Source organism: Anas platyrhynchos, chromosome 1 (assembly GCF_047663525.1).
Source record: "Anas platyrhynchos isolate ZD024472 breed Pekin duck chromosome 1, IASCAAS_PekinDuck_T2T, whole genome shotgun sequence".
NCBI lineage: Eukaryota > Metazoa > Chordata > Aves > Anseriformes > Anatidae > Anas > Anas platyrhynchos.
Window position 1 is genome coordinate 188,564,597 of NC_092587.1, and position 13,465 is coordinate 188,578,061.

General features: G+C 34.6%; 1 protein-coding gene across 3 annotated transcripts in view; it reads right to left on the minus strand.

The window, feature by feature from the left end:
- IFT88 (intraflagellar transport 88) overlaps nucleotides 1-13,465 on the minus strand; it is a 49,263-nt gene that overhangs the window by 27,319 nt on the left and 8,479 nt on the right. For all 3 annotated transcript variants that reach the window (XM_072032692.1, XM_005028726.6, XM_021278279.4), the window contains 11 exons: nucleotides 13,367-13,436; nucleotides 12,685-12,775; nucleotides 11,001-11,105; nucleotides 9,560-9,662; nucleotides 8,795-8,909; nucleotides 8,473-8,704; nucleotides 7,693-7,763; nucleotides 7,072-7,158; nucleotides 4,300-4,399; nucleotides 851-937; nucleotides 23-209 (listed from right to left, as the gene is read on the minus strand). In XM_072032692.1, the coding sequence (XP_071888793.1) occupies nucleotides 23-209; nucleotides 851-937; nucleotides 4,300-4,399; nucleotides 7,072-7,158; nucleotides 7,693-7,763; nucleotides 8,473-8,704; nucleotides 8,795-8,909; nucleotides 9,560-9,662; nucleotides 11,001-11,105; nucleotides 12,685-12,775; nucleotides 13,367-13,436 (1,248 nt within the window). The remainder of the gene's footprint in view (nucleotides 1-22; nucleotides 210-850; nucleotides 938-4,299; nucleotides 4,400-7,071; nucleotides 7,159-7,692; nucleotides 7,764-8,472; nucleotides 8,705-8,794; nucleotides 8,910-9,559; nucleotides 9,663-11,000; nucleotides 11,106-12,684; nucleotides 12,776-13,366; nucleotides 13,437-13,465) is intronic.

The window sequence follows — 13,465 nt, forward strand, 5'->3', positions numbered from 1 at the left end:
CACAAAAGCACCTTTGGCTTACCGAGATTATACAGTGCTTCAGTGCAAGAGGAATCATTTCTGAGAGCTTCCTTATAAAACTCAGCTGCTTTTTCATAGTCTCCGTTTGCAAAAACAGTATTTCCTTTGTTAGTTAGAGCTGCTGGATTGTACCTATCAGAATTTACAGCTAAATCTGCATACTTAGATGCTTGTGCCAAGTCATTCTCCTATATGAACAAAACAAACATTGTATTAGTCATTTGTCAGTCAATCTCCTTGCAGCTCTGGCTTCTTATGGTTACTATAGTGGAATTTCAAAAGATTAAGGACAAAAAAATAATACATTCTTTAGTCCTAAAATACTCTGTATGTATTTTTATAGGGCAGATCATCTCTTTCAAGTTTCAGAAAACTTAATATTTCAGACTTATTTTGCCATTCTGTTCCATTCAGCCTGGAAGTTTTCCTAGCTGAAACAAAGTAGTATTTGTTTAAAAACAACAACAAAAGCCCCTCAAACCTTACGGATTTCATATGCAAACACTACATACATACTTCACATGTTCTTGAAGTTCAGCCATGGTCTTCAGGAGCTAAGTTTTAAATGCAGGTGGTGAACTTCATCACAAATCACACTCCAGACACGCTTCTGTTGTGTGGGCATTCATCTCGGTTCCTCCCAGCACCAGCAGACAAGGGACATGGCCCAGACCACAGCCACAAAAGCATGTTCCAGAACAGCTCTTATGACAGGCAGTTTCTTGTTGTTTACACAGATTATTTAGCCAAACACAAAAATTGCTCAAACATACAGAAATTGCTACATCAACTTTGGTTCTTAACAGGTTTTGTCGAAGCAAACACTTACCAAATAATAAAGGAATGAAAGGTTTGTTGCAGCTGCACTCTTTACTCTGCTATCCTTTTTTTCAAGCATTTTTAAAGTCTCCAGTGCCTAGAAGCAGTTCAGAAACGAGTTACTTCCCATTGAAACAAGCTTACACCAAATTCTTTCAGAAAGCACTGATATATTACACAGTAATAAACATCTAAAATTACCACCTCATATAATCACATACATGATAATTACTAGAGCTTGTAACACATGATTACAAACACGTGCACACACAAACATATATATGATATTAATCTTGGTCACAAAACTTGAACAGCATCAGCTATATACTATTTTTTATTTAGAATTTAGGTTAGATATAGGTCCCCTGAAATACAAAAATATCTGATAACAATTCTATACGTAGAAAACACAAGTTTATATTGTTTGTTTTAACATAGCCAATGGATTAAAATTCTCACGCCTACTTTTCCAGTTCTCTAAGTGAACACGAAAGGACTGAGATTTTATTTAAAAAGATAAAAAATATATCCTATGTAAAAATATGCAAGAAAGCATAGGATTTGATTTCAACCTGCATTTGTTTTGTGAAATATGAAGAAAACAGCTGTCTAAGTTTAGGAATTACTCAATTATGTGAAGACTGAGGACAGAAGGCAAAGAAATATTTTACAAAAAAAAAATCAAACTTTGAAATGAAGAAGTTCATGGACAAAAGTAAACAAAAAGTAAATGTAATACATGTAAACTATCAAAGAAACTTTAATATTAGGGCAGCTTTTTTTCAATGACTATATAATAGCATTTGTAACTGCAGACTAAACTGTTAAGAAAATCTGTTTTCTTTACAGTAAATATTTATATTAATTACACAAACTTAGAATATTACGGTGGGCCCAGTTCTGTTGCCTCTTATAACACAGATGTAGCAACTTCAATTTAGCTGCCAACATTAGCAAATCAAGTTTCCTTCTTCCTTTACATGAAACCTATAAGCGACTGTTTATATATCAAAATGAATGCATCACACCATATGTGGCATGCCAAAACAAACCAGAAGAAAACAAGTGTTAATTGACTGTCATCCATACTGGTTTTAGTTACTTCACATGAAATACACAAAGGTCCTAATGATGTGTAAAGTGACAAAGTATATAGAGCTAGTTGTAGTTAATGGATTTAGTCAACTACATTCAACCCCAAAACTATTAACTGCTAAAGATCATGGTATTTTCCTAACAATATAAAACTTTCAGAAGAAATAAAGCAATTTCAACCAAAGAAAGCATTTCAAAAATTTGACTGTATAGTTTGTGTTATCTGATATGTGAGACTTCAGCTATGACAATTTCAATCTTTTACATTTATGTGTGACTTTCTGCAAAAAGGGAATGGTCTGAAGCATTTACTGATATGACACTGTATCTGAGATAACCTACTCCTAAGCATAAACTTGCTTCTTTGAGTAAAAGCCATGCATTTCTTACAATGGAATCTTTAAGTGAATGTGAGAGCTATATAGTTGAAAATCACTTTCTGAAAAGCCATTTCCCATCATATCTGATATGTTTACCTTTGCTATTACTGCACTAAATGGCACTTTTGACTGTAAAGACTATAATGGAAGAAATCTATTTTTCATTTATAATGAAAAGTTCATATGACTCTGCACTCTATTCACTTACTGGTAACCATGCTGCAGGTCTCTTAAACCATTTCAGCAATTAGGAGCCTTTTAGGATGAAAACCAATAGCAAAACTCCTTTTATCCTTGCAGAGTTGAAGTGCTCTCTTTTTATCATCAGCTAAATGAAATTTCTAAATCATTTTGTAACTTTTTAATCCCACCAATAATGTTTACTTAGATTCAACAATCATAAAACAGATTGCCCAAATTATTCTTTATAACATGATACCATTGTACCTAAATTACTTGCTTACAGAAGTTAGAAAACAGCTTGCCTGACTGAAGCAGGGTATGCCAGAGACATTAAGGAGCTGCATAACTAACTTACAGGCTTTTATTTTAAAATTAATTTTCAAAGTTCTTATTTGAAATTAAGAAAGCATATTAAAAATCCAATACACAAACCCTTTCAATAATAAAATAGTCTAGATATACTGTGGGAATCTCCAGCCTACGTTATTTTATTTTTTTTGTTCAGACTATTTTAAAACAGTATTAATTATGATAAGCACATTAAACCCATTAGAGTTACAGCAGAAATCCATTTCATTTTTCTGGAAACTTAATAAAACCTTCAGCCTGAAACTAAATATTCCAAGAAGCTTCCATTCCTGTTCTTCAGCCAAAGGTGTGTTGAGCAGGTGGTGAGTTAGTAAGTATATGAACAAAAGACAGACTGGATGAATGTAACTGGCAGCTGCAGTTAGAAAAAAAAAGACTCCGTGCAATTACCATTCTGTAGTCCCACTGCAGGTTATAGGTCTTCTACCACACAATCTAGGCAAAAAGTGCACCTTCCCCATTTACTCCAAACCTCCAATGCCCTTCCCTATCTCTGCACTGAAGTACTCCACAGTAACATCATCAACAAACTCTGTATCTCCTTTTATCTCTGAGGAGCAATTTTTATACCCTATATTGGATACTAACTGGAGACTGAATAAAATACCATCAAAACAGTGAATTCTTGAGATCATATTACTCTCTACCTACCTGCACATCTCTCACTCTCCAAAAATGATCAAAAAAGCTGAAGCCAAAATTTTCCAAACTCTCATAGTGCTTTTTATATATAATAAAAGCTATCTGTTAGACATGCTGTATAATAAAAGGATATCTTTCCTGCTATATCTACAGGGAAGGAAAAGAGGACAGGGTGGACAGGAGCAGCTCAGGAATCCCAAAAAGCTTAAATACAGAGAAAGGAAGGTGGGCTTAAGTTAAGCATGTAGCCCTGTGTGCATTCTTCCAAGCTATGGGAAGGTGAAGGCCCTTAGATGACAGAAGTATTCAGCCTCTGCTATAATTTTGCTGTATACCTTCTCTCTATATTTCTTGCCACTTGTACATGCTACATTCCTTCTTATTTATTCAACATTCCTACCATTGACTGTACTGAACAGTGCATGTTAGAAGGAAATTGAGCAAATCCTTTCAGATTTCTTGCTGTTCAGTATACTGACTACATTTCCATCAACAATAATGCAAGATTGGACACACCCAGTGAAGGTAACAAAAGGTAGGTGTCTTAATTTTGAAATGAACGCCATTCACTGTAACTTCTATGGCAGAAATTTCATTTACATGAAACTCATCTCTTGGCAATGTGTTTTTATAAAGTTATTCTACTGAGCAGCTTCAATAAAATTATCGGGCTTGCACAGATCATTCTTATCCTTGCTGAAAAACATGCAGTGGCTATGCAAGATGTCTTTGACAATACAATATTTAAAACAATATATTAAAAAAATAATAATGTTAAAAGTTGCTATACCTGCTTAAAATCCTTTTGCCTCAAATAAGTAGTGGCTTTATTTATTTCCAGGTCATTGGCTAGCTCTACGTAGTGGGAAGCTTTCACTACTTCAACACACCTGCAAGAGAAAGGTATCTGATAAACAAAATCCATCTGTGCAAATGCCACTTTGTTACATACTTTTTCTGCCAATTCACTTTCCAAATGTCCTTAGCTATTCCTTCTTTACAAAGGCAAACAGCACTTTGATTAAAAATATTTATGAACACATTTTGTTCCCATAACCAACCTCAATAACTCTGTTCTCATTATATTTAGGCCACTGACTGAAAAAAAATATGTTATTTTCCATCACCGAGTGAACTTTGCAATACTGATGTCAAATACTGACCCAAACAGATGCTGGATAAATTACTCAGTGCTTGGTTTTGGATTCCATTCTTTGAAACGGAATCTTGGTTCCGTTCAGTTTTTAGATTTTTTTTTAATGTCAGAATTATTACAGCAAAATAGCACAGAGCTCAGGACGCATATTTGACCTGCACTAACACATGTTCTGTGAAAATACTCACATATTTTGTGTATGTTATCTTTAATTAATATATCTGTGAGTATTTTCACAGAAATATTGAGGAAAATAGGGACAATATGCAAAATAAAAACATAGAAATAACTCCTAAAGTAACACTCAGCCTTTTTATAAAGCCTTACTTATACTCACTTCACACTATTGTTTTTGGGGGAAACTCCTTCTTTGGACAGGTTCTCTCAGTTCATTTTTCAGACCTGATCTCCTGTTGCATATATTACCAAACCCATAAACCAGCTTTGTGAACAGATGATACTGTGTTCCTGAGCTACGTAATAATAAAGTCATAATCATAAACTTTTTTCTGCTCATGCCCCACTTCCTTTTGGCTTAGGGTCTTCTGCAAAGTGAGGGGAAAACAGAATGAAGGCCCCAGAACAGTTTTCAACTGTTCCTGTTACTTCTAACCATAAAATACAAAGAGATCTATCCATCTGTTCCTTATGATGACAGAATAGTCCCAAGATAATGTCACACTTTAAGAACTCTCAGTAAGAAGTTATGACATAGAAAGAATATTTGTCCCCACTTTCATTTTCTTTACAAAAATAATCTGATTAAAAGCACATTTAATATTCAGAATACTCATGGCAAACTGTAGTACTTAAAATGCTCGTTAAACTAACATTTACAACTTCTTGTTTGACTTGAATACTTCAGCCTAGGAGAGTAAAGAGTAAATCTGTCCTGATATATGCAAAACAATCCCACACGTCTCACTATTTAGTTGTTTAATTAACAGATAAGAAAGAGAACGTTTTACTTCATTAAAAGTATTTTGTGGATAGCACCAAGGAAACTGAGTATCTGACAAACTGTGAAATAAGGGAAACTTACTTGGTTTTCATGAAGAAAAAACAAGATATGGAACAAACAAATCAGATTTACTCAGCATCTGCTAAGAAGTTATAAAGCAACAAAATTATTTTCACAAGACATATTGTTCTGATAAATCAGAATGGGAAAAGCAGGGAAATGATTGGATTATACAGGGAAATGATTGGATTATACTGATTATTAAATCATCAAACACCACCTTGTGGGCTGTGGCAGACTAAACATGTCCTCAACATGAGAGATTATTTCATACTCCTATAAATTGCTTCATTAATAAATTACAATCACAGGACCATCAAATTTTGGAAATATACATAATTGGCAAAAAAAAAAAAAAAAAAAAAAAAAAAGTAAAGGCAGGAAAGTTCCTTTTTTGTATCAAACTTCCCTACCCTATTTTTTCAAACATTAAGAAAATCTAACATTGAACATATCTGTTAGTAATGCTGTGGTTGCAGATTCATTTGTGTACATTACCTTCCAATCAGGTTATAAAAATACTTAAAATATCAAAATAGGTCCTTATAATAGAAAATTTTAAAAGTTAACAATATAGCTCAACAAGTTATACTAATAATTTTTATGCTGTCATTATAGAAATTGTCTTTTTAATAGAGTATTCTGTAAACCGTAAATTGAAAAATAAACTGGATATAAAATCCAGAACACTAAGCTGTATCACCAGCCCATCACTGTATGTGCTTGTATATATGTTAAAGAAACAGTAGATTAAGTTTACATTTCGAATCACAGAATGCTTTAGGTTGGAAGAGACCTCATAGATCATCCAATTCCAACCCCTCTGTGACAGGCAGGGACCCCTTTATTTATAAACATTAAGTTTACAAATTAAACACAACTAAACGTTTCTAGTAAGATTTAGATTTCAATGTTTTGTATAATGACTTTGTGGAATAGCGAGAACTTCTTCAGCACCCCAAGCCTTCATTATGCTATCTGCTACCTTACCATAAGGAATTGTGATTGTCTTCAGTACAGCGTTTGAAGGTCAAGACTTATTTTAATAAGTTCTTGAATTGTCAAATTTAATTTTCAAATGTAATTGAATTTTACAAAGCTCCCTTTACCCTTTGTGCTAATACACAACAGTACAAAAGGTATAATTAACAGTTGAGTTTCAGTAATGCAATGAAATTCCTTTTTTTCTCTCTCTTTTTTTTTTTTTTTTTTTCCTTTTCCCCTCCAGTGGATTATGGACACAAACTGAAAACAGCCTGCACTCTGTGTTTGAGATGTGCAACAAATTGTATTTTCCAGACTCTAAGTCTGTGAACCTGGTCTAACAACCAGCACCAGAGACTGTCATACGGTTTAGACAAAATGAAGGCCTGCTTAACTCTTACCAGTCATAGCCAGCAGCAAAAGATGTTTCAATAACTGGTGCAATCAGTTTAGCAGCTGTCATGATGTATTCCTCTGCCTTGGATTTCCTAAGAAAAAAGAAAAAACACAAAAAACAACACAAACATGTCACTATTTTAAAACCATGTATGCAAAAAATAACCATGTTCTTGAACATGAACTATGTTCTTGCCTTTTCCTGCACTCAAGGGACAATCTAAGAACTCCATCTAACCAGTCCCCTGCTAATGCCACTGCCCTTTATCTTCACAATGGTCTCAGTTTTTCTTGTCTTCCTTTCACTGCATACTGTAGTTGTATTTTAAAAGCAAAACAACATAAAAGCTGCAAATTTAAGCCATGTAAACCATAACACGTGAGATAGATGTTTTATTTCCCCTTCTGCATTAAACCCCTATTTTTTTATTTTTTTATTTTTTTTTTTTTACAACTGTAGGACACTAAACTCAGTGATCCAATTGGTTCTTCCAAACAAGTTCTTTCTTAAAAATTATGAGGACACTTTTATATCAATAGCTGTGGACACACAACAAGACTGTTAATACTTTCAGGAACTAAAATCCATGGCATTAGAGGCAAGAAAGAACAGACTTCACTATTACCTTTCTCGTTCCATTTGTCTTAAACTGTCATTTTTAATGGCTTCAATCAGTAGATTGGTATGTGGATCATCCTGGATGGGGACAAAACAACTGTAAGCAATTATGCATGTATGTATATATGCATTTTACTCATTTTATAGGCAATTCGACTGTAAACATAAACAGATTACATAGCCTACAATGTCAGTTATTTACTTTTCACATTTCAAAAACCTGACTTCAATTTAAAGTAGTTTTAAATCTAAGTACAAAATCTGAAGTTTGACATTACAACTACTTTCATCTTGTTTCAGAGTTCAGCCATGTGGTCATGAGGAAGTCCAGATTCCAACAAATTCTAAGCTAAATTAAACATCTATAAACTTCACTAAAGTCTTCTTTCTATAAAATACGCTACCACATTACTAGTTTTATTATCATTCATTTGAGATTACTTGCATTAATTGACTCATTGCTTTACTCCTTTTATTTTAGCTTATAAATCATTTACTATAATGATAGGTAACTAAAGGAAGGAGGCAAAGCAATGAATGGTGCGGTATGGATATTATGTAAACCCTGTCTTCTGAAAAAAAAAAAAAAAAAAAGATTTGAATATTCTCAATGTATTTTACATTTCTGAGCAGTACTGTCACACTTAATTCATTCTGCTAAAAACGTTATTTTAGATATGTAAATACTCATCAATTTACATATTCACTATCATCAAAGCATTCAATATCTCTTCCCCCTTCTCCTGAATTACCATATGAAAACATAGCTAATTTTGTTCAAACTTACATTTGTTGAAATGTATTTGTCATCATCATCCACTTCCAAGGGAACTGCAATCAGTTTTTGGAACGCTTTTTTCATTTGTTCTCTGTCCCCAGTAGCAAAATAACATAGGATCAAGTTGTAGCCTGCCTTCAGATTTGGGGACATGCTCATTATATGTTCAAAGGAATGAATTGCATCAATGTATCGGCCAGTTTCAATAAATGCAACTCCAATATTTTGCATTATATTAATCCTAAATAAAGAAATCAGAATTAGATTACATTTTAAACTATGACATTGTACTTAAAACTTGCGTTTCAGAACCTTAGTAGCATAAACTCACCTCATCTCTTTGTAAACACTAGGAACCTGGTCTAGAGCCATACGGTAGAATTTGATAGCTTTGGAATAGTTCTGTTGTTTTAAATATATATTTCCCATATTGACCTTCAGTATACCTATCATAACAAGTGAATGAGTTACAGTCATTTAAAGCATAGTTAGAGCATTTTTTAAAATTTTTTCAAAGGGAGAGCAGAATAACTTTTCAATAAATTTGTCTTTATTATAGGGTACCAGAATTCCTTTAAAGAAACCCTGCAAGGAACAGCCTCCTGGTAACTTTCACCCAGAAGGAGTTAAAGTAATAGTGAAGCCTAAAAAAGACCTATCAACCTAAGATGTATATCTGATTTTGATTGTGAATAGAGGAATGAGGTAGTATTTTTTATAGTGCTTTCCAAGAAGGCAGCTGTAAATAAGTATCTGGGAGAAAAAGAGAGTGGAGTCTGTAGGAGTCTCAAAGATGTGCAAAACACTGAAGGAAGATTTTAGAAGGGCAAGCTGAGTCAAAAGAGAAAAAAATAGAGCAGACAACGTAGCGTGTTCCATGAGAAAATCATGTATTTGACTTTATGCTTAGCTTAGAAAAGATCTCATGAGCACAACCACACTAAATTAGAGCATAATATAAATTAGACAGTGTGTATCTGCCATTCACCCTGGCAGATATGAGAACTGAGATCTCTGTGAGTCAACACCAGGCAGATGAAGTCCTGATTTAGAATGCTTGGCTACCAATTTTAATTCATTTTGGAATGTAACCTACCTCCATTGCTGAACATCTTATTCTTCACTATAACTTGGTAAGTATTCAGTGCTTCAGCATACATTTCATTAGCAGCATACTGACTAGCCAGATTTAAAAGAACCTATCAAAAAATGGAATTATAGGTACAAGAAAATAAAGTTATTCTCTCAACAGTAATAAATCTGAGTTCAAAGCAGACAGTTTCAGATTAATTTTACCTACAAAGTATTGATTTCACTCCCATCTTTGATGCTTCGTTTTTGTACATTGACAGAGTTCCAAATCTCTTCATAATTCTTTTATATTTACATATACATTTATATTATATATTAATATATATTTATATATTACATTAATGTATTTATATTCTTTTATATTCTTCTAATTATTTTATATTTTTTTACTTAATTACCAACAAAAATCATGTTACATAAAGACAATGTTATAATTCAAGGTTATTAGAAGCATTTGTTTAAGACAATACTCAGAAACTCTGTAATTTATGACTAACAGTGTGTGCAAAACCGTCCTACTATCAGTGGTCCCTCAGTTTACAGAGAGAGAATTTTCTGAACTGTTGTTTCAAAGCAGAAGTTCTGTTGGTGTCTGGTAAGATACTTAAACATTTTTCTCCCCAGCTTTACTCTGAACTTCACTGTAAAATTAATGACTGAGTCTGCCTAACTTGATGTATTCACTGTTTACCATTTTCTCTACCGCATATCTGGAGTATAACCTTACATTTCTCCTGAATATTTTTATTTATGTTGTAACCTTTAAAAAAATAATAATAATTTGAAAACCAGAAAGTAAATCTAGATACCTGCTTTAAGTCAGGATATTAATATATCCTTTTTCACATAATATATTCCCTGACTTTTTATGGTTCAAGATAAAGGCAGTGTCTGTCTGATCTCTCCTGTTTTCTTCATTATATTTTGTAGACTTTTTATTTTTGAAGTATGGGGTTTACATTTGTTATATTTTGATATTTTAATATGCATGTCTTTTATGTGAGTAGGTAGCTGTTCATGGGTGCAATTCTTCAATTAATGTTGACTATGTGGTTCCCGTGGTACTCAAGAGGGAATAGACTTGCAAGGGAATAGATATGCAACCCAACATTAAGTTTTTAACTTTAAGAAATCATTCATTTTATAAACTTTTTTTTTCTTTTTAACTTTATACTGTATCTGATCTGAACATGCAGGGAAGTGGTGCAGTCCCCGTCCCCTCACCCCTGGAGGTATTTAAGAGATGTGTGGACGTGGTACTAAGGGACATGGTTTAGTGATGGGGCTCGGTAGGTCAGGTTTATGGTTGGACTTGATGACCTTGAAGGTCTTTTCAACCCTAAATGATTCTATGATCAGAATAAACTCACTTAGCAAACACTGAAACGTCATTAGTAGGTTAGCTGCCAACATGCTTCAGTCATTGAAGATTTCTAAGCACTTACTGAGTAAGTGAGATCTATGTTGATGTTATTTGGAGTAGAAGTTTGTACACGTTGTCTCACCAATGCTCTTTCCTTTCTTCCAGCTTCTTTTGCTTTTTCCAGAGCCTTAAATAAATGACCAAAATTTAGTGATGCCTTGAATCTTACTAATCCAAGACCACAAAAATACATTCAAAACAAGTATGAAAATAATATACTTGTGTACGTTTTCTTCAGATGCACAGACCACACACAGTGCTTGAAAAGCGACTGGTGTGTTAGGATGGACACAGGCTCTGCAGAAGTGACAGGCAGAACAGGCAAGGGAGGGTAGTGGTGCTGCATGTAGTGGAGGGGTTGGACAGCATGGAGCTTGCAGCTGGCAGTGGCACAGCTGAGAGCCTCTGGGTAAGGATTAAGGGACAAGCAAATAAAGAAGATGTCATGGGAGTCTACTACAGACCACCCAGCCAGGATGATGACACTGACAAATTAGTCTTGAAGGAACTAAGAGAGAACCTCTAGATCAGCTGCCTTGTGCTTTTGTGTGACTTCAACTTGCCAGGTGTTAACTGGGAATATCACACAGCTGATACATCAGGTCCAGGAGATACCTAAAACACCTTCATGGTAACCTTAGTACAGGAGCTAAGGGAGCTAACTAGGATCCTAGATTTGTTGCTTGTAATCAGAGGGTCTTGTGAGTGAAGTGCTGACTGATGGCCATCTCAGCCATGGTGACCATGAACTAGCTGAGTTTAAAATCTCTAGTGATAGGAGGAAAACTGTCACCAGAACTTCAACCCTGGATATGGGGAGAACAGGCTTCAGGCTGCTTAGGGAACTAGTTAGTAAGGTCTCCCAGTACCACAGTAGTTTAAGAGCTAAAGTTGTCCAAACCAAAGGATATGGGAAAAAAAAGAAGTCTTGTCTTAAGAAGTAACAGTTGGAAGTTATTTTGATACACAGGAACCCAACCAGGGTTGATGTGCTTTATTGCCACTGTCCTGTGAAGGGTACTAGTGTTTGCAGTTCGGGGTGTGCTTAGCTTGGAAGGTCCCCTTGTCTGAAAAACTGAAAAGAAGATGCTTGCTGCTCACCTTGCTGCTAATTCCTTACGGCCCAACAAAAGCAATATAGTAAGAATCTTCCATATGCTATAGCACTAAACAATCCCTGACAGCAAAGGCTACCATGGAGTAGGCTTAAATGCAATTGACCCTGGTGCTAAGGATCAGTCCTGGATGAAAATGACATTATCCAAAAGGCCTGACTAATATCAAGAAAATAGAAAGCCACTCATAAAAGATCTGTACACATCTGGGGATCAATTGTTGCAAAGATGCCATTTACATGCCTGATTTGGAAGAAAGTTCTGCCATTTCCATAGAGTCCATACGTTGAACAGGACTTATCTGTGCCAGTTATGATGAATAGATTAGACCCAGTTGAAGAGGCCAGTGGAGATATGGGGGAGGGAGTCTTTATAACACTGAAATCCTAACAAATAAATACACAACAATAGAAGTCCTATCTTTACTGGGGGGCAACAGAAGCTATCACTGTATCCGAAGAGTCATAAAATTAGAATTAAGATAATCTTAATAATTTGAAGCATTTGAACCCCAAGTGAATTTGAAACATCTAGTTATGCAAATTGTGCTTCAAATAATACCAAAAGAGAAATTAAATCCAGAAAAAATACCAATTTCAAGTCTCCACAGCTGTTGGCAATGCAACTTTCTTCAACCAGTTCATTCACTTTTTTTTCTAACTGCTTAATCTTCTCTTCTGAACTAAAAACAAAACAAAACAAAACAACAAAAGGATTGATTACCACCAGTAATGTAATGGCAAACGTTAAGTTTTTATGCAGGATACTCTCAATAAAACAACACAGTGATATATCAGGTCACAACTAACCAGTTTTCCCATCAAAGAAAATATAATGTGAAACTATGCCCAGAGAGAATCCTCCAAAGGTATCACATTCATACACACAAAGACCTTAGAGAACATAAATCCTCTTAGGAGAACAAGACAGGCATGCAAATTTGTTGAGGTGAAACGACAGAACAAGCAGATGAACTAGTGAAATTTCCAAACAATTTCCACAACCTTGTTCAGTCTGAAGAGTATTTGTGTGGCAACAGCTACACCCAGGCTGCTAGGCTCCAGTCAGACCCAGAAATCTCTGAAATCAGACTGTCCCTAAAGTTAGTGCAATTAGTCCGTGGAGTCAGCTAATCATGTATATAATTGTTTGTGGCACCACACAAAGTTAAGAGTTTGGCCGCTCAATGATTTTTAATTGCCTGGATGTTTCTAAGCTCTACTATCAGTTGTTTTTTGTTGCTGTTAATACTTTGAAATTATTTAGAACAAACCTGTCTGGATTTTTCATTTCCAAAGGTGGAGCAGGACCTCTTGCTTGGCCAAGAGGATCAAATGAAGAACCTGCAAAATTAACACAGTACTGAAATTTG